Source organism: Halictus rubicundus, chromosome 18 (assembly GCF_050948215.1).
Source record: "Halictus rubicundus isolate RS-2024b chromosome 18, iyHalRubi1_principal, whole genome shotgun sequence".
Classification (NCBI taxonomy): domain Eukaryota; kingdom Metazoa; phylum Arthropoda; class Insecta; order Hymenoptera; family Halictidae; genus Halictus; species Halictus rubicundus.
Window position 1 is genome coordinate 6,457,182 of NC_135166.1, and position 26,690 is coordinate 6,483,871.

Consider the following 26,690-nt stretch of genomic DNA (forward strand, 5'->3'; position numbering starts at 1 on the left):
CCGTGTGGAATTTAATTAAATCTGCTAGCGGAGATCTGCTAGGAAAAAAGACAAGTAATAATGTCATGGCCGTTGTAAAGCGCTTTTTAATATTTCAACGCACAGGTCGACAACTCGGGACATGAAACAAGTATTAAACAGAAAGTCATTTATTATGCGTATGTTGACTGCATTTCTGTCAATAATGGGTACGTAAAGTACGAGCCGTTTAAGGCAAAAATGGTACAAGTCAAGACACAGTTAATCACATTATTTAATAACAAATAAATCCTTGAGACGCGGTGATAAACCAGACAAACAAATATCGACTTACTCCACTTTTTGCATTAATTCGCAGACCGCGGGATCTTTTTCGCAATTGGAAAACTAATATTGCTTAGGACCATTCACAGATTTATTTGTCAATTTCTTTGAACGTATTTTTTAAGATCATTTTTGTAGATTCACTAGTCTTTCCGTTGTCGTCAATATAGCATTTCATTCAATAAATTTAGTCACAAAAGATAGAGTCATTAATGACAATTTTAATAGTGCGGGTCAAAACTGACCCGAGCTCCGCGGACGGAGACTTAAGCGGCTCATATAGAGTAGTGAAAACTTTAGAAGAATTTAAAGATACTGTTATATTTTTCCCAATTTATCAGAATTAGTACAAAAAGAAATTGTTGGAGATCTGTTTTTTTTTTGCAATTGAAACAATTTTTATTTCGCATACAGATCTTCAGGCTAATTATAAATGAAAGATAGTTGTCGTTTTCGAGAGGTGTGAATGAATTTGTATATTATGACGAAGTCGCTGTCAAAATTGAATAAAAGTCCGACGGATAAACTTGAGAAAAGAGTGTGCGTGCGCGCGCGTCACAATAGGGAGCGCACGTTCGGCTGAAGTTAATGCGATAACAATATGGCAAACTTTTTAATTGCGGGACTGAAATTATTCCGGCCAGCCGGCGGGGTTATAGAAATTACCTGAAACGTAAAGTATAATCTACTCGAATTATCAGAACAGCGTATTTAACTTCTCTGTTTTAATATTGAGAGCCCTAGAAATGAATTCTATCATGCAAACCGGATGTGAATTGCTAGAAGACAATTTGAAGCTACCTTGTAATTCAGACTGTTCAAAAGCAATTTAAATTCTCTCTCGGCAAATTCAAATTGCTTTTGCAGAATTCGCGTCGTATCGTGTTTGCATTGCATTGCCTAGTTTGTGCCGTATGCTGGCCCCTCATCCTAGAACCCATTTCCTACGTGCGAAGCATTTTACTTAATGTCAACAAAAACTCCAATCCCGTGTAATTATTCGCGCATTTTTTCCCCCGCTCGCCGCGTAGATCGTTACGCTTTTTTTTATTTATTTAATATTTCACGCGCGCACGAATTATATTCGCAGTTTCTTTTACCTATGATTTTCCACGAATTTCATATGTACGTCATTACGATCCGAAAGAGAACTGTACCGCCATTGGAGTTCCCTGTTCGTTAGCGTGGCCATAAATCGCGCGATCTCGGTTAACAGTAGTGACTAATTACCGCTATTACCGTGAAATGATAGAAACTAATTGCACGCGTTGCTTGATTACGATTAGCATTGCAAAACGCTTCGAAGAAAACTTGTTGCTTGCCTGTATTGTCGATACCCTGCCAAAGCGTGACTTCGGCGATGAAAGTAGTTAAACAAAATTTGAAAAATTTTATTTACCGATTGTTCATTGCATTAACAATCTCAGACAATTTGTGAAAAATCTGTACACACGTACGTAACAGAATCAACTTAAACGTAACCAACGAAAATCTTTTTGTTGATAAAGTCTAAACAAATTGTTGTTCATTTTATAAAACAAATATACAGGGTGGATCTAGTAACTGGGCCATAACTTTGCTTTTTTAGCAGATAGAAACAAAATTGTTGGGGGAAATACATTTAATTTTTTATTTTTGTAATTGCACTTATTTTCCAAATGGAGCCCTACACTTTATTTTGCATTAATTAATTACTCGTGTCATACTGAACAAAAAAGTGTTCGGATACTATGTCAAAAAGATTAGTATTTCGTGAGATATTCCAAATTTTATTCAAGATGCACGAACGTTAAAATATCTCACCAAATATTAATTTTTTGGACGTAGTATCCTAACAGTTTCTTGTTCAGAATAGCACGAAGAATCAATAAATGTAAAAAATTAGTAGACTTCCATTCAAAAAGCAAGTGTAATTGCACTTTTTCGTGAACGATCTTTTTCCCCTACCCTTTTAGCTCCATCCTGTATACACCTACACACTAGAAAACGTATATCTAGTTTCAAAAATGAAAAAATAAGGTGAATAATTAATATACTGAGAATCAGAGTAGAGAACAGAAATTAAATAAACATGTATGCCATCTTTTGATAATTCTAATAAGTCAGAAATAATGCGTGCTCGAATTCGTTTAACGTCTTCACAGTTTTCCATTTCTCTTATTGATTTATTTGTTAGAAATGCATAAAATCCGCAGCTTAATAATTAATGATCTGACGATGGGGGCCACCGCGATTTATCGGATTTCCGAGAGCAAGATGTCCTGTGAAGCCTGGCCTCAGTAAACTGGCGATACAAACAATTAAACGAGTCTTATACTGTTCGGGACAACAGAGTTCCTTCGTAGATAGAAGAACAATAGCACAGGTACAGTTGAATTTACTGCCGGCAAGCGTACATACATACATCCAGAACGCGAAAATAAATCTGCACAATTAGCGCATACAATGTCTAAGTAAGAGTAGCTGCGTTGTTCACTCGAGAGTACCATTTCCGGAGTGAAATTTGTGTTTAGTTATCATAATTAAAGCGCGTCAGTTAACGAGAATCGCGCACGAAAAAAGAGGCACACGTGAAGCAAACAGAGCATGGTTAACGAATTATTTCCATTAATAATCCATCCCGTGCAATTATCCACGTAAGGAGAGATCTATACAAGGGTATAGAAGCGTTCACGAAATTTACTATACCAATTATTAAACAAAAAGACAATCTTCGTCGTCTGTAATAAACGAATAACCGCTCGTGCAAGAATAATTACGCGACGATAATATCCGATCGTTACTGTTAACACAAATAACAATTATAAAATATAATACGCTAAATAATGGAATAAGTGTAATTAAAAATTCTGCAAAAAACAGAACATATTTGTTCATACCTAATTATCTTAACCAAGATTTCGATGATAAGGAGAGATAAGGATGATAAAGTATTGCATTAGAAAGATATTATCTAGATAAAATGTTTATTATATATCCAGCGAAATGTTTATTCTTCAGAAATACTGACTCGATATGATCGTTAGCAGAGTGATACGGTAAATTAATCTTGACGTACATATTACGATTAATTCTTACCTCGGCGGTTCATGAATTTGAAAATCAGTGAATAACGAGAAACTTGCGGCTAATTGGTAATAACAAACAAATATAAATCTATATAAATAAAGAATGCTAATTGTATCTGTGAAACAATTATGAACCACTAGGAAGTCTACCCAAAATCATTAAAATAGTTCGAACATGAACTGCCAGAAGCCAATTAATGGGATTCTGAACTGTACTCTATCAAAAATGAAAAAATTTTAGCAATTTCCTGTTAAAGAAAAAACTCTAACAGAAATTATGAGTCTACGTTGTTGAGAATGACTTTTTGGTGTTCAACCAAGAATTTTACGCAGTTCTGATAAAAATGAGTAGATGAAATTGAAAACAGTGATAATATTAAAAGAATTTCACACTTACTGTATGTTCTCAAGGGTACAAATCTGACCATTCTCTGTTTTTAAATACCGAAAATGATTTCTTTCTCTCTATTTTAAAACGACGAACTTTAATGTTGCGAAATTACAAGTGAACCGGGGTCTTTCGTGACCCGTAGCGATGGGGAAAAGCTCGAGCGGCCGTCAATCTGTAGAATTTTATTCCGATATAAGACGATGCTCTCCGTTTCGAAATAAGAAAATAATTCTTCTTCGTCCATTATACGATGGAAACCGGTTCCGAGCCATTGCCTCATATCCAAAGGAAACTATAGTGAAATATCGCCATGGGTCAGAAATGACTCCGCAATAGGCCTGGAACACCAACGTCCAACTTTTGACATCAAAGACTTTTTTGTCACATTCGAGTGCTACACGAGATATCGTTAAAATATACAGACGCAAAATGTACCTAAGTACACTTGTAAAATAATAAGTACCAATTATACAGATTATACTCAATTATACTCGCTTAGAGGTTTAAATGAGCTTGAATGAAACAAGAACAGCGTAGATGGATGATTCTAGAACCTCCCGTGCTTTTCTCCACTTCTTAAACCTAGTAAACAAAGAGAGCAATTTCCATTTACCTCCAATTTCAGGAAGTGTTTATTTTCCATAAAGATCCACAGTCTAATCATCACCAGACCGGAAACTCAGAAGAATTCAAGAACGTCAATATATTATTAAAACTGGAAAGAACTGTTAGGTTATTTCTACGTCTCGCAATGGACGCGTTTATTTTCAGAGTTCTCGCTATTGAAAAATCGATTTAAAAGGCAGTGGATTGTACAGCCGGAAAAAATCAGTTAAATGACTGGCAACGCGCGAGAATCACGGGGACAGAAGAAAACGAAGGAAATTGTTACACGCTCGAAAACCCGGTCGGAATGCGAGCTTAACCGTGCAAGAAGATTTGCAGAACTTTCGTTGGTTGCGTGGCGGCATTAAGCCGCGAAATGATCGAGGAAATGGACACGATTTAAAGGATGCTCGTATGCTCGTAGACGACATCAGTGGATAGTTATATGGAATGCCCCGGCGCTCGTGTACATTTTATTATAAAACTTTTTACGAGGGATCGTATAAAAGTTCCAGGCCATTCGGAGGGCTCCCATCGGTTTCGGCAAACCGGGCTGTGCCTCCCTCCTTTTTCTGCGCCCTCTCCCGATCACTAGCCTTCGTCGTCGTCTCGAAACTTTAAAGATTCAACAAGCGCTTCTGAATCTTGCAATATTAACCGAAGCCAGACCGCCTCGGCTCGTGGATTCCCCATTTCCATTGGAAATTAAATATGGCCGGGAATCGTGCCGGATACGTAACCGATACCGTTCGATCGTAACACTTCCATCTGATGGATTAAAAGATCGTGTTCCGCCTTACGGCCGCCACTCGAAGTAAATCGACGCCGGTCGCCGGAATTAATGCTTTTCGTGGATTATAGTACTATATTTCCATACGCGGATCGCTTTATTGAGTTTCCCCTCGTTTAATATGCCAACCGGGTCCATTACCAAGCCCGCGATACAACTTCACGTTTCGATGATTCCCAACTTTACGCGGGATTTTCGGTTTCCTGTCGTATTAGCTAGTCCGAACTTTTAAAAGTTATGCTCTGCCGCGAATGTTATGAAAATCGACTGGCTTTACCGGGTGTCCGACGTAGTCTGCGGTCAATGATCGTTCGCTTAAGGCAGAGTCTCGTGTAAAGCCGGAAAATCCATTAATATTTTCAGTTTTTTTTTTTTTCTAAGAAACTACTAGTGCAGCACTTAGATAGTTTATGCTGGGATTATACTAAAAATCTGACAAAAATTACGGATATTAGTTTCACGCTTCTAATACAAAAATAAACTTTTTTTTTACTGAAAGATTGGGTTTATGTGAAATGATAAAATAATATAAAGAATTATATTAAGGAATTAAGTAACAAGGATTAAGGAAAAAGCTTGTGATTACAGTAGATATGTTATTATAATTTTTTGCAGTCGACATCATTACGCTATTCTCCACTAATTCAGCAGTGTTTTGAAAATATTTTGTTTTAGTCCACAATTCTGTGGACAAAATGTAAATATGAAAAAAGATGGAAAGCGTGTAACCTATGTATTTATTTCCAGCTTTTTGGGGAGTCGAAATTCGTCGTTGTCCCGTGACATTGAGAGGGCAGGACGTGTCTAAGGAACGATTTCCTGTGCCTTTGTCCCTGGAAATGTTGGTAGACCTCCCGCATGCAAACGAATCATTAGCTCGGAGCGAATACGTCTTTAACCGGCGACGATTGGCACGTACAACATTGAGGTTTGAAACGAGTTTACGGTTTAAAGCCGGGGAAGTCTGGTTCAACAACCACGGAGGTGGGAAGAATCGTAGAAAACATGAGAATATGAGTTCATTGTTGACTACGGAGACGGCAGACGTGTAAGGGGATTGCGCCTTATCCTCTCCACGCTGTCAGTATAATGTACAGCTATTGTTGCCGCACTTGCTTCCTCATAACACCGTGCGTACATCAACGAGGATGCGCATACTTCTTTTTACCGCATTCCTGCTGCGTACACTGTCACAAATAAAAGCAACGCGTCGAATCACTGATGCCTTCCCCGCCGCCTATTTCCAGCAATATTGAATCTTATTTTAGACGATCGGCGAACCTGATCCGCTCACGTTTCACGCAACAAAAAACAGCATCCTCGATTCAGCTCATGATACATTTGCGGAGATTATTAATCGTTTCCATGCGAGACGATAGGAAAATTTATAGGCAGCCTTTACAAAACGGTGAGCAGTCATTTGCGCTCAATTATGGGCGTCGGGAACGTTCATCAAATCATCACGTCAACTTCTTCAGTATTCCTTTGATTTATTCGTTTTCTTCTGAAATCTATAATCGACAGTACCCTCTCGTAAAACGTGAAAAAAGATACATATATATAAAATTATATACATACTTACATATATTATATATCATTAAAATATATATATATATATATACAATCTATGTATATTAATTTATAATATATATATGGATATATAATATACAATATATAAAAATATATAATATATTATTATTCATATATTATTTTTTTTATATATATATACATGTATATATATGTACATTTCGAGGCAGAACAGTCTTTTCAAACAATCTTTTTTACATTCATATTATTAACGAAATAAAATATATATAATATACATATACATATATTTTTATATATTTTTGATTTAAATATTTATTGAGATATTTATTTTGTAGATTGAAATATTTATCTAGTACTTTCTTTCAAGTGTTTTAGGTTAGTTCACTTTTTTTTTTTATTGTGTGTTTCGCACGAGTTTCCGCTTTTGCTTCCCTCCGCGTCTTCAAAATGGCTGCCCCCACCCTGCTGGTTCTGTGTTTCTTTAAAGTATATTTAATTTTAAGCTTAATAGCAGCGACACAGAATTCCAGCTGCATTCACGCGACGCTTTATGTCATCGTGATTTAGTGTGCCGCAATAAACGTATCATTAATTAAGTAATAAATCCAGTTCATGCGAGAATTAAAAACTCCGGGGTCCCACACACACCGTTTATGTTTCCACAGCTCGCAGGGCTTAGCGTGAAACAGTAGCCAACTAGATTTAAAACGAGTCTTCAATTAACAAAGTACATAAATTTCGCAGCCGCAGAATAAATAGTATTTTGCCAAGCGATTTATGGTGGATAATTCAGGACACATGACAGCGCATCGATGTAATTTCGATGCAATTTGTCCGATCTGATTTGCAAAGCTTTCTTGAACTTCGTGTTTCAATGCCAATTTTATTGTACTATATCATGTAAATATATGGTAATGCTGGGTAAATCTGCAATATTTCTCTCTGTTGTGTGGCAAGTTATTCTTAGACTGATATTTATGCACTTATGGCGCTAAGACATTTTTAAAATGTAAAGGGAGCGCTTAAATTAAAAAGGATCAGGGGCATTTTCATTTCATTTAGCATCGTTTTTACTTTATTCTTACGGTAAGCAATTTTTTGGTTGGGAATATGAATTTTTCAGTTTGTACAATGATCTATGAAAATGAGGATTTGCATAAAGATTCGCAGCTTGCTAATTGTATTCCACTTTTAATGCAGGGAACATAAAATATGTACTTTTTGTGTCACTGCTACAAGAACATTGTTTTTCGTTAAAATTATACAGGAATGAATTTGTAGCACAAAATTATATAGGAAGCAAAATATGTGGTGTTGCATTTAAAAATTCGAAGGTCACCTCCATTTCTAAAAAAATAGTGGAAATACAAACAAATTATTTCAAAAAACAGTATTACATATTCCACTTTCATTTTTTCCCAATCACTCATTTCCATTGCGTTCTAAACACTTTAAAGATCAACTTTAATCGCTAAAATTTTTCAAAATATCTTGTTAACTGTCAATTTTTCGGCCATATGCTCCTAATACTACTTTATGTAGAATAGCAAGGAGAATCGATATCCATTGAAAGATATGTCAATGACCTTCATATGACCGCTATGCCTCCAGCTAGGGAAAACCGATTGGCACCATCTTGTAGACCTTCAGAAGCCGCTCATCTTTTCTATTTAACCCTTTGCACTCGAAGCTATTTTAACTCCAAAACAAAACATTTCTTCCAACTTAGAAAACTACCCTTCTATATATTTTTTTTTCGTGTTGTACATACGAAAATGGCGCAATTTATTCGTGCAATACTAAAATGTTTAGTAATTTATTAAATACACACAAATTTAATAATGTGAAAAATAGTTTGAATAATGATACACAAAGTTTTAGTGGCGCTTTACTGGCGTTTTCCTAATTTAAACCAAAACAAAGAGATAGCTTGTCACAATTACGTGAATCACCCGGTATACGTAAATGGATTTGGAAGGGTTTTTCGTATGACCTGCAAGTCTTGCAGTATGAAGGATCCATTTTACAATTCTCGCGGAAGATGGACCTATAATGTTTATGATTTCTATTACGGGGGGTGTCGGGGCCAGGTCGGGGTGGGGGGCAAGGGGGATCCACCCGGTCTTAACCTACTCTTCTTCGAGATATTGCCGTGGAACATCAGGCTTTACGATCCGGGGGATCGTTTCGTCGCTGTAAAGCTGATTACCAATAGCGGGAGGACACAGGAAACAGAAGTCCCGTCAGTATCACGTGTCGTTTCGTTCGTGTAGTTCGGCGTCGGGGAACGGATGTTTCCCTCCGCGGGAGCCGTGTAAATGCTCGGCCGCGTCGACATTGGACGCGACACAATAACACACGTCAATCGTAAGATAAGCCCGGTGGAATTTGATGTCTCCTTCGTAATCTAGAATGCGTGCAATGTGTACAGGGACGGTGCGCGCCCGGCGGCGATGGGATGCGACGCGGTGCAACGCGACGAAAGGCCGCCTGTGTGCACGCTCGACGACGAGATACGACGCTCGTTGCACGATTCCACTTACGCGTTACTGCCGGTTTTTGCCGTTACATCGAATTATTTTCGCCCGTCATTCCCACGAAAACCCCCGTAGAATTTACGGCCGGGAAGGAGCACACGGGGAATTCGAGATATCTCATCCGTCCGCGCGGGACTGTCGACGGAATTTCCGCGAACAATTTTCTTTTATTCCCCTCCCGAACGCGCGGCCCGACGCGTCATAGACGAACATGCAAATGATGCCTGCCGACCGGCGAAAATTGAATGGAGAAATCGCCGAACAATTCGCAGGCTCTCGCGAAGAGCCCGCCAGTTGGTCGTCTTAAATACAGTCTCATAATTCATGCCGCACAACTCGAATCTCAGTATGCATTCTTTGCAACGGTTCTTCTGCCAAGCTTGGATTAGTTTACTTTTTGGGAGAAATTGCGATCAGCCGGAATTACGAAGATGAAACAGTGGAGATTGAATAAAATTTTTTCTATTTTTCGGACAATCTTCGTACCGAGATTGGAGTTGCGGATACGTCAGAAATTGAATTTTCGTGCAAACGAAGTTTGTTAATTGGCGACGTTCCCCGCCGAGTAATTACTCCGACTATTACATGAATTCGCGGAGCCTGTTAATTGCGTGTAAAGGTGCCTGTTTCTCACACAAATAATCAGGAAAGCTCCGAAAGCTCTATAAAATCAATTAAGCACTCCCTCGAGTTCTCAGCGCCTTACGTTGCGTTCTAATGAAAATCGCTCGCCACGAACTTTCTCAGTCGCGTTTCCTAATTCATAGCGACGCCGCTGGAATGTTGCCGAACTTTTTATTTACGTCGGTGCTTGATTTGAGAATGGTTTGGCCCACTTCGACGTTTCAGGAACGTGCCTCTCGAAATTCTTCGTTTTTTTTTTTAATTGTCGTTTTTGATCAGGCTTCGATTAACGTGTCACGATCCCCTGAGCGATTTCCGTGCATAATCTTTTCAATTTAATTTGTCCTCGTTAGATTGACAGAATGGCGCAAATTAATTAACATCGTGCAAAAATAATTTCGGTTTACACCAGTTTAAATTCCAACGATTTTTCTGTACAGATTGATGACGGCCGAATGGTTCATCACAATTTATCAGTTGATTGTCATAATTCCGTACGATTTCGATGCAGATTGAAACGCTGACCAGAACAGTTCAATTTATTTCGGCAAAATTAATGAAATAGCAGAATTGAAAAAAAAAATGTATCTCCGTCGGCAATAATCAATTTCTGGATATGCAAATTGAACAATTATTTGTGCACCAATCTAATAAAAGAGGCACATTTGGGGGTCATTGTGAATTTCAGTTTCGGTATTTATTCGGAATCAGTGAAAAATGTGTTGACGCGACAGGAAGACCGGATCGATAGAATTTTTTCAACAGGGATCTGTTCTTTGTTTCTCATGTTCTCTAAGTGAATGATCGACGGAAACATTACGGGCGACTGTACAAGCCGGCTGAACGATGTATGAAGCTTCTTTCGATCGTAGCCGAGCCTTAATGATTTTGTTCCACGTTCCAGACGAAGTTGTCCACGTTCTACCGCTACGCTTGATATCTGCTCTACCGATACACCTATCCCGGCCGCGCGATCAAGAAATGCGCCTTCCTGTTGTTACGTCTGTTTGTACCTTTTATTTATCGCCGCAAGTAGCATAAGCATTTACGGTTCTACTTGAAACTTTCCGGGGTTCGTCTAATCAGACGCTTAATCATCATCGCCCCCGCATTCTTTCGCGTTCCGGTACCCACGCTTCGCGTTTCTTAACACGTTGAGTACCGGTCGTCGTCTGATGGATTCTTCAAGCTATTCTTAAGCTATTTTTTTAATGGCGGTAACCATTTTGGTCGAACAATTAGGCGCCGGACTTTATGCGTTTGTGACAATAATTTAATAGTTCAAATGTAAAGCTGTGTAAACACTTGAACAACCTAATTATATTATTTTCAACTAACTAAAATTATCAAGGAAAGAAGTGAATGTGTATGTAGCTCCTACGTCTTCAAATTAATGTAGACAATTTTGACTATTTATATATTACAGTTTTAAAAAATTATCAAGGAAAGAAGTAAATGTATATGTGGCTCCCACGACTTGAAATTAATGCAGACAATTTTGACTATTTATATTTCATAGTTTTATCGTTTTAAAAAATTATTAATGAAAGAAGTAAATCTATATGTGGCTCCTACGTCTTGACATTAATGCAGACAATTTTGACTATTTATATTTTATAGTTTTATCGTTTTTAAAAATTATTAAGGAAAGAAGTAAACGTATATGAAGCTCCTACGTCTTGAAATTTTGACTATTTATATTTTACAGTTTTATCCCCTTAGAAAATTATTAATTCTATGTCTTGTTGGTTTATTTGATTTCAATTTGAGTACCGAAGGAATTTCGTTACATTTTTGCAAACGAGCAATATTTTTGCGACATACGGAAAATCAGTTTCTTCCCAAATGGAACCACTGTAGTTTTCGAATTCATTTTTTGAATATTTTATGCTTGAGATTTTTTAGCATTTCAATGAGTATTATAATTTATCCATAATTCTTCTCAGCTTTTCATTTATTATTCACGATGAAAATTGTGGCAAGTTCGAAACTATAACTCAAATTGTTAGCATCTTGCAAACTGTTGGTCGAAGACTCGTTAAAAAGTTGTTCCGACACTTCGGGAAAATCTTTTAATCAGACTAAACAACAGTTTTGTCGTTTCCAGCTAGGAGTTTTATGACGCGTTAGGTTTTAGCGTCATTGGAACAACTACAGGTAAAAATGCTACTCTTAAAATTTGATAATAGTACACTAAATATAATAATTAAGTAGTAAATTTCTAAGTACAATACTAAATTATGAAGAAGGCGTAATACCCATTTATCACGTCTAATAACTAGAAGAGTGCGAACGTTCAACTTCGAGAATTAACTCTGAAGTTTATCTTCTCGTTGAACGACCCTAAATGTAAAAACGAGAGCTGAAATACCACTCACAGTTTAATTGCACGTATATTTGATCTCGTTTCTAACATTCACAATAAACATCAGCGCTCAAACACCTGCAGTATAATTACAAGTGGCATTCCCGAGGGAGTTATTTAAGTCCCCACTCTATGATGAACTGGCCATTACAATTTAGACGATACTTGCCGACGATTACAAGCGGAATCAATTAAATTCACCGATCGGATGATCTCTATCGCGAGGCAATCGCCCTTTGCTCGGATTTAACTGAAACCTGATTCGAGAGCGGGCTTACCTTTAGAAATGTGCGCTGCATATTTGCGCTCGGCTATGATTTACTCTCCCGTGTGTACATACAGTGGATGCAAAAAGTATTTCAAAACACAAACGTATTTCCACTGTGTTCTAATATTTTTTCCATCTTTTTCCAAGACCCACTTTTCCTCAAAAATGCTACAAATTCAACGGTGTCCAAGAACATTAAACAATTTGTCTTGTACATAAAAGTGTCATAAATTCGAAGACTCCTCTTTACAACTGCTCCTTAAAAATTGATGCACGACTTTTCTTCGCTATTTTATGTGTAACTTATACTACTGTAAAGTTGGCGACATCCCTCTCATTAAAAGCTCTATAAAACGACTATAAAAATCGTTCGTCAATTTTCAAGGTGTCGTTGTGAAGAGGAAGACTCCGTCTTTGAATCTTTGGTGGTTTTAGTTACGAAAAGAATTTTTCTAAATTTTCAGCATTTTTAAAAAATGGGTCTTCAGGTTCCCACCTGCTACATGATAGAAAAGAATATTAGAATAAAATGAAAATTGAAAATATGCGTTTTGTAGATTTCGTTTTGTGAATTTCATCGAAATCGGTTGACGCAGATAAAAATGGCACGCATCGAAAGATGTTAGACCAGAAGTCGTGAAAACCACGATTTTCACTACTTCCAATTATTTGTAGCTCGTGTATATATTAATCGATTTCGATGAAATCTTCACTATGTGTACAACTAACATAGATCTACAAAACACATATTTTAAATTTTCATTAGAGGCTCAAATAAAAGAGTTGTAAAAAGTGCAATTTTTATTTTCTCATGAAACTCTTACCATTTGCTATTTTTTCAAATCTTTTTTGCGCATCATTCGGTAAACCAATTCTTCTAATTGCTTAGAAAAAGTCAGGTCGTTTGGTCCAGTTTAAAAAAAGTTATACTGTTTTAAGGGGCGTTCGAATACTTTCGCGAGTCAGTGTACATCTTCGTCACGAGGAGGCGGAAACGCCAGAAGAAGAAGAAGAAGGCACAGCAGGTGAAATTTGTCGGTTCTCAGCTGTTGGACTGCTGGGTATGAATTCGTCGATATATTGGCGGCAGTATCGCGAATTGCTCTCGAAGCTTCCGGTAACACGTTTGCCTTGCGGCATCGTAATCCTCGGGGAAGTTCATGCTGGTCACATAGAGCTGATACGGTTTCAGTTCCAAACTGGCGAGATTTCGAAAATCATGGTTCCCGATGCTTTCTGATTTAATGAAACTACGAATCTCTCCTCCTCCCCCCTCCACCCGTGTTCAATTCTTTTTTCCTCGTTACCGCAAGGTCAGCGTATTTTAAAGCAGACCTCAGTTCTCGTCCAATCGCAGCGTACCTGCATCTTCGCTCTATCTGGACATCCAGAGCTCCATTTCGAAGAAAAATTCGCGTGGTCGAACTATCAGGATGGTGCAGAAATCATGGCGGTTATCATCAATTACATCTACGGTCGAGGACAAATGTAGGGGACGCCCTGTAAAAACTAATAACTTTTTAAAAATTGGACGAAACAACTCGAGTCTTCTTGAAATGTTAAAAGGACCAGCTTACTAGCTATTGTGTAGAAAAAAATTTTTCAAATTTGCTATTGCTCGGAATTTGGAAGAGGAAAGAGAGGGCCACGATTTATAACTTTTTATAAAGGCATTGCTCTTTTAGGCATTGAAAGAGCTAGAATCTTTAAATGTTGCCATTTTTGCCATTTTGAATTATTGATAGCGCATAGCAACTTCATTTTTATGAAACTTTGTGCGTGTATGTAGCTTACTTAGGTCTGCAAAAGGCATATATTCCAATTTTCGAGAATTGGATTTTATTTTTAGTAGAACCTAAGACGTCATCGCGAGTCTCACTCGTGTGGCCAAGGATTACCCGAATAATGGAATTTTTCAGAAACAATACAGCGGAGACACGTAAGTGTCGACTACGGGTAAGAGTTTGGGAAATAGTAGCAATCGATTGCAACGAGGTAGCGATGCATTTACATTGCGTAACGAGCAGGAACAATAAAGTGACGGGATGCCATACGTTACACAAATATTACTCTTGCTCTCGAATCTGCCACAATTCCACGTAGAAACTCCGATTCCAGGGGCGGCCGCAATCCCCTATCGAGCCCCGAATAGCCCAAAAGTTTCGGGCTGTCCAAAAGTTTCAGGATTCGGAGCAATCGTATGTGGCGGAGATACTTTCGGAGGGCAAGCCTCTCTCGGCCGACTTCTTGCGGCCCGAGCCGAGATTTCGGGTGCCCGCACACCGCTATGATATATAGTCGATTGAAATCATGCGGTAGTGTACCCGGAATCGTGTTACTTAAGCCGAGGAACCCTAAATTAAGTTGACGTTGCCCGTAACTCGAACATCTCGCCCTAACCACCGCAGAGACGTCGGTCGACGCGTATTTCTACGATCGCGATTGTTATAAGCTAATTACAAATAATTCTACGTTGATGAACATTAGGATGGAGGATGAGGAGGATGGATTTGTGAATAGAACATCTTGCAATAAATTTAATACGAATAATTGGTTCAAGCGAGTCGGACGTCTCGCCATTATTTCGAGCTAATTATAATTAATCCAGGCTGATAGCCAGCAAGACATTATTCCGGAGGATAAATCTACGAGCCTAAGAATAAATTGAACAAAAATCATTTTCCATCGAGAACCAGAAAAACACTGGTACTTGTGCATTTCTGCATCCGCCATTTTTACGAGCTAATTACAACTAATTCCGGGTTAAATACAGCAAGGCGTTCTTCCGAGGGGGATAGATAGACCCTCGGAATAAGTTTAATAAAAATAGTCGTTAGTTCCGAGGCTCTTTTGATCCTCAAACAGGCCATAGATCGCAACCGTGTTTCTCCCCTGCCTCCTCCTCGCAACAAATATTTTCAAAGACCCCTTCCACACGGTCCTTTTTTCTCATCTTTCACCGAAACAATAAAAGCCTCCACAACCGACGGTGCATCAGGGATGAGGTTTCATATAGTTGAGTTCTGAAAGAAGAAAGGGATCTCATTTCAAAGTACAAGCTCTTTACGCCTTTGGCTTTTCCGTTTTCGCTGCCGTAGGGGATCTTGCCAAGGATATGCATAATGCTTGGAAGACTTTTTACCGGGGGCCAGAGACTATTGAGCCCTGAGATATATAAGTAATTGAGGGCCTGATTAAGATTCCACCGGTACCGTTTACTTAGAGCCCGGCCGAATAGCCGCGAACGGTCGTTTACAATGGAATTTATTCGAACGCATGATAATGGCTACGATTTTACGGAGTTCGAAATGAGAACGGCGGAACAACCAAATTATAATGTGCTTGATTAAATGCTGCTTGATTAAACGCCTCTGCCTGAACAACCTAGCAGTTTTCCAACGCGATTTTTCACGGAGTCGAAGCGAAAGTTAAGTCGATTAAACAAAGCAAATAAAATATATTGTGTTTGGATAATTTTCTTTATAAGAAGACATCATCCCTTAACGAATCAGTGAGACAACTTGAGAAATACAAATATGGTCATTCATCGTTTGTGGTAGCATTTAATAGTCGCGATACTGATTATAAAAGTGTCTTCATTTTAATTCGATATGAAAATGTAATTAAAATACAAATTTAGATGCTTCCAGAAAATCGTTTTAAGAACATTAGTATTTTATTAGAAACGAGACACCACAATACCTCCAGATGTTTCTATAAAATCGTATGAAGAAAATTGACATAAAAGAAGACAAAAGAACGCTAACAATATTCATGTTCCTCGTGAAACAAGTTAACAGCAATTTTTCCCACCAATTTCTCAAGAATATTTGTGATAATTAGACCGTAGATCTGTATACAAAATGAAAAGTGTCCGAATCAATTGTGACAAACAGAACTGAAGTAAAAACAGTTTTAATAATCTACGTTAAGGATTAAATAAGCCTTTCAAAGTCTTTCGCAGGTTTGGTTTCGTCCGCCCATTTTTCTCATGAACGCGTAAAATCCCTCTGACAACGATACGCGCACTGACCTAATGGCTGCTCGCATAGTTATTTTGTGACATGGACAACGTGGAATTTCTGCGAGCTTTTGCGAGAAGTAATTAGCACGGTTGATTGAATTACAACAAATTCTGCGGGAATGCGAGTGCAAAAGGGTCACATTTCGCGATTTCCGAGGCCGGTGCACTTCGGGGAAAATACCGATGCGGTTTCGCCGCGTGTACATCCCGCCTAAGGAAATCTGAAACATTGTGCGCGAAAGCCAATCGTCCATGGGATTCACTATGATTATAGAAGCTCCAGCTTTACAGGAGCGGGCAGAGGGGAGGGGAGGGGAAATTCCGTGGTACCTAAATAACAGAATACCGGCTCGCCTAATCCGTACGGGTCTGTGTTTAACGTTTGCCCGTGCAATTTGACGAAGAACGCTCGGCCGAAGTGGTGGTGAAGAAAAATGATTTCGGGGATTTCGCTACGCTCGCCCCTATTATTCCAGGCGATAATTTAAGGGCAAGGGGTTGATGTATGGCTAGAGAGTTTATGCGACGCCATTGTCTCGGGCTACTGTTATTTATGGCGAGGTTTCACCTTCCAAAAACGGAAGATACGTGTTCCGCCGACCGTGATGGGAATAACAATCGTGCCCGGGCAGTAATTAAGGATTAGCAAGGTGATTAGCAAGCCACCTGCTATTTAAATCTCCCCGGGAACGATACGCTCGGCGAGTATGTGGATGTGTGTGTGCGTGTGTGTGTGTGTGTGTGTGAGCGCGCGTACCAACGATTCTTCGGCTGAACAATTGATTATAGACCCCTGTAACCTATGTACAAATTCGCTGCGATTACACAGGTTGTTCCGAGTAACGGTCCCCGGTGATTTTTTAACCTTCAACACCATAATCTCGAACTATCCTCACGTTACTCAGCTGGTTCGCGTTTGAAAAGTTGCACGATTAAACACGGCACGAGCAAATGCGTTCTCTTTGTATGTGTTGGCCGGACGAAATCGTTCGACTCTCGAGTTATACAGCTTCGGGTGCAAAGAGTTAAACGAACATTTATTTATGATTTATCTGCAACAGATTAGACAATGGACGGAAAAGTTATTAGAGCCACGGCGCGAACACTTCATTTTTTAACCGTCTGCTGAGTAGTATTTACGAACGCGATTTACAAACCCCAATACTTCATACAAAAATGTTGAGAATTTAGTGTAGTAGAATTGCATTCAACAATTAATTGTGTTAATGGAAAAGTTGAGATATGCAAACATCGACGCCACAAAAAATTACAAGAATTCGGTGTAGCTAGACTTTCATCTAAAAATTGATTGTTTCAATACAAAACTATGAACTCATGCAAACGTCTCTAGCATTGATCACGGTACGATTTTCGATCCAAACTGTACACTGTACACATATTCATACAAAATTCATACAAAAATGATAAGAATTCAGTGTAGCTAGACTTTCATCTAAAAATTGATTGTTTCCACACAAAATTATGCAAATGACTCCAGCATTTTGATCACTGTGCGATTTTCAATCCAAACTGTACACATACGCGCGCACCTAAAGCTGCCGAAACCAAAAGATTTTTAAGTGTATTTCAATTATAAACGGCGAGCAGTCGCAATTATTTCTCACATTGAAACACAGCACGGTGATAATCGCGTCAATGAATACATTGATTAGCATCAAAGGTACACCTGCGATTAAAGATGCAATTTAACACCGCGGATGTTTAACTAATGCAGAATTTGCATTATCCCTTTTGCGTTCCGGAGTGGCGCGCGTTGTATTATTTAGGTGCCGTGGAACAGGTTCGAATCGCGTCAGCTAAAGTATAAAGATTAATTACGTTATTACCGCGAAAGCTTGCCATGTATCATCTTATAAGTAATTACCGGGGCACTTATCACCACGGAGAAAAAGTCTGTTAATTAATGAGAAAATGGCGGTGTTGGTCCGCCGTAACGAGTTCCACTCACGTAGGCACGTCGCACGATGATCTGGACGAGAGACCACGATCCAGCGATCGTTTAACTTGCAGCAGATTTTTCCCTGTTAAGCCGAAACGTCCACTCTACGGACAAACTTGCGAGAGGCCGTCGGCGATAACTGAACCAGGTATTCGCCGCGTCCTTTATCGTTCGTGCACAAACATCGACCGCGCGCAAACACCATTGCATATTCATCTACGCCGCAAGTCCAACAATAAAGTATGCTTGGGACGAAGACGCGCGAGAAGAAATGGTACCGTTCGATGTGTCCTTTAGAGTCTGCGGTTCACTTGAAATTCGCGGAGAAATTCCCACTCTAAAAATACGAAACAACGATTAACCTTCCGTATGCTGTGCCGGAGTCACTCGTGACCCGTCGCGGTAGCGGTGAGGTGAGGAACCGTCAATATGTACAATTTCATTCCGATATAAGACGACGCTTTTTATTTCGGAACAAGAAAATCCTCTTCTTCTTCTGAAGTTGTTCCCTCGAGACCGCTTAGTCTCAAAAGGAGAGGGTATGTCATATTCTATTCTTTTCCAACGAAAGATATCGCTGAATTTTACACAGTCTTTACTCGGTATACAAATGTCCCAAATATCTGGCCGATGAATGTCCCAGAAGCATCCCCACTGCCACGGGGCACACCCCTGAAGCTCGAGTGACCTTGGTCCCCGAGGAGTGTAAACATAATACGGTGTGAGACCAGGAGACCACTACTAATCGAATAATACAACTTTCTTATCTTTTTATGGGCCTTTCACCAACATATTCGTGGCATTTTTCTAATGAAAATGATACCAAATATGATATAATTCTCGCTGTCCTTTTCCACGTTCGGCAATGTATCAAAGAATAGTATCTTCCAGCCGATATATGTCCCTGGCCAGATCCGTGTTTTGGACATATATCGAGTGGACACTGTACACTGACTTGCACTCCGATGTCCCCCCTAAGGGGACGTTATGAGACTAAAATCGACGGCTCCGAGTGCAAAGGGTTAACCAAGTCGACCCTCATCCGTAATACGACGAAAGCCGGTCCGGGGCCATCGTCTTATATCGGAATAAAACTGTAGCAGTGAAATATCGGCGTGAGTTGGAAATGACTCCGGCATAGAACTCGCAGAACTCCCAAAGCAACGGTAACAAATAATATCAATGAATATAGTACTCATTTGTCTACAGTGAATCCACGTTATATGTCAGCAGCCCGGGTCTTGTCGTGGTCGGGGATTCTTTGATGAAGTTCCGAACGTAGAAAAGAACAGCGATAGTCTACCGCCATTTACCGCGGTCAGTAAACACATCGTAATTCGTGTCTCCTATGAATTATCTGTCAATTCGTTGTTGCACATGAACGCGTACAATGTCTGACAGTGGTACTTCATGCACGATTCGAGTGGATCAAGGGCCGAGGGAGAAGAATTACCATCTTTTTGTAGAGCGCCTGTAAACGGCGGGCCGCGATTCTCTCGAGAGATACGTATTAAAAAGTCGACGCCGATGCCGAAACTTTTCCTGTCATACCGCAGAATTTTCTTCCGGCGAAGGTAATCCCAAGGGCGGCTAACGTTAACGCTGACGTTGCCAAGCTTACGCAGAAAGTTTCTTAAGCACTTGTCCGTTTAAGTTATCATAGGATAAGTACTCGCCACTTATCCCGGTTGTAAGAAGAGGGTCATGATTCCAGTTTGAAGAAAGAACGTTTCTCGCCCATTCAGACCGCGTATTAAGCATATTCAATGCTGGTCACCGGTTACCCTCAGCATCAGGCTCAATTCCTTCTTCCTGAGTGCTCGAATAATTCTATGTACGCTACATTAACTCTTAAGTAGTATAGACCGTCTGTCAGACGGCTCACAATTTTCATTTGTCCACGTTTCAATTTTAACAACGCTTGATTGTCTCAGGACCAACGTTTTTTGATATATTTTCTGCTACTGTTTAAGCTCTGAACCACGAACCCTTAAGTATTATTAAAATAATATTTATTTAATGCATGTTCATAATAACTATTTGATACTCAAATACCGCAAATGCCACATCTTGCACTTTTAAAATTCACTAACAATATATAATGTTTAAACGGTTATTTGCTGATTTTCATTCAACAATTGGATAAGAACCAACATCAAAACATTTCATCTAGCTATTGCTTTGGAAGCCCACTTTCAAGTTAGCCGTGCAATATTCAAAGTAAAACACTAAATACAATGGTGAAACGTACAGTTTTTATATTTGCATAATGAAAGGAATAAATTTTATATTCGCGTGCGGAAAATAATATTCGCATCGAAAAGCCGGGAAGGTTGTCTAATATTTTTTATTCGAATCCCGTAGCGAAAATATAGCGTACGGGGATCTGATAAAATAAACGCGCCTTGTGTCTTTTACAATGGATTTATAAACCAGTAAAATAAATATAGAAGGCAACCTGTTAATTTCAGAGCTGCCAGAAAAATAACGCGATTTTATTTTCCAGGCGTCCGTGGACTTAGCAATGTGTCCATCGATATTCCATTGGCTGTAGCAGCTGGCACAACCGTCAATATGAGCTGCAGATACGATCTAGAGTCGGACACTTTGTACACAGTGAAATGGTACAAGGGTCCTGAATTTTTTCGATACGTTCCGAAAGAGATGCCACCGATCGCTGTTTTCGGGGACTTGGGTGAGAAAGTTATTGTAAGTACGCACTTCTTCGCAAATATTGACCTTCGAACACACGAACTACATTTGCCGAATAAATTCTATCGGAGAAACTTTTCACACCCTTTTGCTTTTTAGTGATCGTATACACTACAATTTGGTCATCACTTTCGTCACTGCTCGACTTTATATTGTTAGTACGATTTGATTACAATTTATTTCTCAGGCATTAGTCGTTTAAAAAGTCGGGCATATTCTGTGTGGCTAAACTGCACTTCGGGAAACCAGAAATTTTTAACATTTTTTTGTGCAATCCTGTAGATTTTGGCGAGAAAATGCGAAAAATCTAAGTTTCAGGACACGGTACTGTATCTTCGTGTATATGTATGTTTTATAATTTTCATTTCGCACGACTAATTTTCTCGATAGACCACCGGCAATCGGCGACTGTCGGATAAAAACATTTTCGAGACTGCACAATAATAAGCTGCACGTTTCTCAGAGAATTGTCGCCAGGTTATTTCGCGCCAGAAATGTCCTCGGAGTTTCCTACTTATTAAAAGTTGCGAGGCGATCCTTTGCGAATCACGTTTTACATTCGCACCTGACGTGAAATCGTCGGGAACCGAGAGAACAGAAGCGAGTCCCTCGGATTATATTTCCCCAAGTTTCGCCCGGGCGTGGAAGTTTGTTAGTGCCATTCATGCTTCACTTTATTATATAACCGTGCTCGACAAAATATGTGCCGACGTGACTTTTAAGTAATTAAAGATGCGAGCGAACGGGGTAAGCGCTTCATAGTTTCGCAGACTTTCTTTTTCTCTCGCGTTTCAGATTTTTTTCAACGAACGAACTAAATGCCACGGACAAGCTGAATTTCGAATTAGATCTTGAATTCAAACAGGGACCATCGCGAAAAATACGTAAATTGTTAACCCTTTGCACTCGAGTGGTGACTCTGAAGCACCGCTAGAAATTATTGTGGCATTATTTCAAAGAAATTACAAAAAATATTACAAAATATTTGTTACATTACAAAATTTGTATTTAATAGATTACTAAACATTTAAATATTATATGTAGAAATCGGATCGGTTTCGTACGAATAACATGAAAATATTGCAAGACGGAAGAAAAATTTAGTTTTAGATTGAAAATAGCGCCGAGTGCAAAGGGTTAACTTTTGTCCTTCGCTCATTAAAATTTGCCAAATAATGATTAGTCAGTTGACTTCCATTTATCAGTTGTTGCACCTTGTTTCTTGAATATTCATTGAATTCTGATAAGCTAATTAGTTGCCCACTTTTCTGCTTGGATAATTCACTTGTACAAGTTTTCTAAATCTAAATAGTTTTTTAAATTGAATATTCGACTCATAGAAGAAAACCATTGCAGGAACATTTCTTGACCGCCATACGTTAAAAAAATATTGCAGACCCCCGTAATAATTTCTGCTGTGCACGCGGGCTGAACTATTAAAACAAATTTTGACGTCACGTATATTTCAGAAGCTCGCGCGAAATATTCATGGCAATAAATCTCAGCGTTTACGTCAACCGCATATCGAAATATGCGGGATGATTTATATGCGATCCCCATTTAGAACACTTCTTTTCGTCACAATAAAAAAGAGTATTCCAGCATTCAACATGATTCGCATTATATTTATTTTTTAATACACATTTCGTTAAACGAGAACAGCACGCTCAGTTTTATTGCCTGTGGGTGACGGTTCCACGTCGGGCAATGTATTTTATTGCGATTTATAGGTGCAACGAACAACATGAATGCAATTGTCGATAATGCGGTGTACATATCTTACGCTCGCGGGGGTGCATGCGTGCAACATACCACCGTAAGAAGAAATAATAAACGGCGGATCGATGTTTCCAAAGGAATTGGAGTAAAAAAAAAATGGCTGACATTCGAATTCCGTCAATGCACGGTCGAACGATGCAATATCCGTTTCCGGGCACGCATTCTAATTTGCTAAAAGGGTGCGCAAACATCGCCAATCGCGCGATACGTGTCGTGCTGTTCCAGCGGTATGGTCTGGAAGAAATCCTGATTAATATGATGGCTACTTATTAACGATAACAGTTTCCATGATCGTATTAACTTCGTGGATTACTTTGCGAATTGACGCCAGAAACGTGAAAATCAAACGAGAATCGTTACATTTTACCGTTTTCGGAATGCTAACGAGTGGACTGTACATTTTTTCCATCATTGTAAATGCACCATAGATTTTAAAACTTGATCTACCTATTTTTTTGGCTGTTTTGTGGAACAGAAATGAGGCACAAAAATTTGGGTACACTCTATAAATGTTAGTTAATAGATGTACCAAGTTTGAAATTATAATATTCCGTATCTTCGTTTAAAAAAATTTTTTTTCTTGACCCCTCGCGGGGTATACCCCGCGGCAGAGGGGATAATTCCGCGTCATTTATTGGCCAAGCCTCGGCGACATATATAGAGAATTCACAGTGCACTCTTCGTTCCAAGTTAAACAAAACGATTGAAAAAATCGTACACCAAATTTTAAGGTATCATTAATCATAAATAAAGGAGAATCATTAATCTTCAGTTCTAAAATAAATTGGATCTCGGAAAAAATTTGCGGATGCTTTTATAAATATGGAAATGTACGATTGCAAAAGTAGATGACTGAATGCGAGTCGAATTTTGTTGTTGTACTGTTCTTATTTACGGAATTGCAGCAGTGTAAATATCGACAATTTAGTGTTGAAAATCGTCGATTCGAACACTTTTCGGAGCCGGTTTGTTCTGAGCAAATTCGCTGTTACAAATTAGAACGTGCCGCAGCTGACTGTAAATATCGATTGGATCCATCTACAAAGAAGAGCGCGCTCGCTGTTTGCGTGTTACCTAGAGCGGCAGGTGGAAATGGGAAAAAAAAAGAAAGGCACGCGCTTTGGAAAATTAACAGTTCGAATTCCGGGGTTAAAAACGTGTTAAAAGACTTCGCTCGCGAATGGTCTCACACACGCATGCGCCGATCGAACCAGCCGACCACCGCGAATACCTCTCATGGCACGTAGATAATTAGTATCGTTAAAATTTTCAAGTATTTCGAATATTTATACAATGATGTCATACAATGAAGTATTTCAAATATTTATACAATGATGTCCAAATATTCATTCCGTGAAAATAGTTAAAAAGAAATTATATACAACGAAACGAGAGTGAAAATATTATTTATCTAAAACAAAACGTAACAATAAAATGTATATTTTTCTACGTGTACACAGCATCTCAATATTTTTTACACCCGCAGTTCGTCGTTTATCATGCACCTGGTTTTCCAGAATTATTCTCGCAAAGTTCAGAAATTTGAAAAATATGGGTGGCGCTATAGTTATGCAACGCGGTGCACCTTTCCAATTAGATTTTCCCGACAGAACATGCGAACTGGGCCGATAAATCGCGACGGACGTTTAGCGTCGAGCGAAAAAGACATACGGGCCGCACGGTAAAAATCATAGAACAGGTAATTCCTCATTCTAACGTGCGTGTAAAATGCGGAATGTGGAATCATCAAATTGGAGCCGCGGACTCCAAAATAGCACACCAGTCCAGGCGTATAATGCGTTTTCATACTGCATCCAGTATCCTCTGGCTATTTTCAGCTCGCTCAGACTGGTTTAATAATATTCTAAAACATGGAAAATCTCCGCGGTGTGCTTCACAAGGATATACAAAGCATCGCATTGAACAAATCAGCCGTTTAATACGAGACCGGTGTAAATTAACTTTTTGCCTGTTCGATTTAACCAGTGACAAGTTTTTATGTTGAACATTAAAATCCGGAGAACTCGACAGCAGCTTGCGCGAAAGAGATGTAACGTTATTTAATATTATTACGTTTTACCGAGGTTTTTACTCCGTTTCTCGTTATCTTGTAATTAACCTTTTGACTTACACCGCTTCTGCATTAAACTCCAATTTATTTTGTAAAAGCTGCGTATGATTATGAATTGTATGCGTTTCGTGCTGGTCTTTCTACATTTATGGCATTTACAAACACGTGAAGTACAAGAAAGTGTATATTTTAACAAACAGAAATTGTATTTCTTTTCTGAATTTACTGGAAGGAATTTTTTAGTTAACAAATTGAAGTTGGTGTTTTAGAAATGATCTATGAAGACGGAAGTTTGCATATAAATTTGCAGTGAAAGAATCGAATTCCGTGAAAGCCTAGAAAGTATTTAAAACAATAAATCGACATGCTATAGCAGAGCTGCTCAACATGCCTGTCAGCGGGCAATGGCGCCCACCGATGCCCGCGGGCACAGCTACCGGCAAATGACTCGGCGGAGAGGGGGTAGGCCGTAGCACAGCCGTAGCTGGCCACGTAGCTGTGACAATGCGTGTGAAAAATACATGCAACCCTGTCCGCAGGGGCGTGGCTTCGTGTCCCGTGTGGGCGTGGCTTCGTGCCCGCCGTTCTGTGTACGCCCAGGGCAAGAAGATCGTTGCCCCTACGGGCAGACGCTGAACAGCTCTATACTAAAGAATCGTTTTCGGAACAAATTGGTCCCAATCAGTTCAATTAATTTCCAAAACGATTTTCAACAAACCTGTGATGTTAAAAATCGTTTTAGACTAAAAATGAATATCTAGAAAATGTAATAAAATTCTATCATAACTGCACGCCCACGGGGAAAACGGAAAGATTTTAATGAATGATTAAAAAAGACGAACGAAACAGTTTCTCTGAAAATGCTGGAAAATGTGTACATTTTTACGGTTTTAATTGGATTCAAAATTTAACGACGCTAGCGCAAATCCATGTTTGCGTGATTATTAAAAGATTTTTCCTCAAGCCCGGAGAAACATTCGTGTAATTATACCCAGGGGGAAAAAAACCTAGGAATGTGGAAACATTTGTTTGATCAAATTTCAATTACTCGTACCCTTGTATCGGGATTCTGTAGCGCCGTGAGCTGTAGTGGAATTCGCAGTGTGATTTGTACGCTGTAATCGGCACTCGTAATTAATTATTGCCATGAAGTATTGTGTCGGGCGAAGGAGTGAATGTGCGGGGGATGTCAAAGCGAACACGTAAGTGCAATCGATTTGCAATACACGGTGCACGCGTTGCTGTTCCCGGTGCTGTACAGCAATCATGGATGCTAAATTAACTGAAATTGCGTCGAGAACACAAGGGAAAAGTGTAGGTATGTCTATTCTAGGAATTTCGCTTTATTGCGATCCGGTTTCGATCACAAAAATATTTTTCATGCTGAAACACTCGTGATACGAAGCTTCAGTCCGACTAAAGAAATAGATAAACATTTGCTCTTTTAACTTTATTCCACACAATTTCTAGTTCGTTAATAGCTGCAAGTCTGAGGATCTAATATAAAAATTGCTTTCATCCACCATGAGGAACAGTTCATGAATGCAAAATCTAAAATTAATGCTCCTAAACAAAATGACTAAGGGACGTGTATCACGATTTTACAATTAATTGTAATTTCAACTTTTTCTCTGATGTACTCCC

General features: G+C 39.1%; 1 protein-coding gene across 2 annotated transcripts in view; it reads left to right on the forward strand.

Moving 5' to 3' along the window:
* LOC143363053 (uncharacterized) overlaps positions 1-26,690 on the forward strand; it is a 77,269-nt gene that overhangs the window by 36,381 nt on the left and 14,198 nt on the right. For both annotated transcript variants that reach the window (XM_076803671.1, XM_076803672.1), the window contains one exon: positions 20,991-21,193. In XM_076803671.1, coding sequence (XP_076659786.1) covers positions 20,991-21,193 — 203 coding nt within the window. The remainder of the gene's footprint in view (positions 1-20,990; positions 21,194-26,690) is intronic.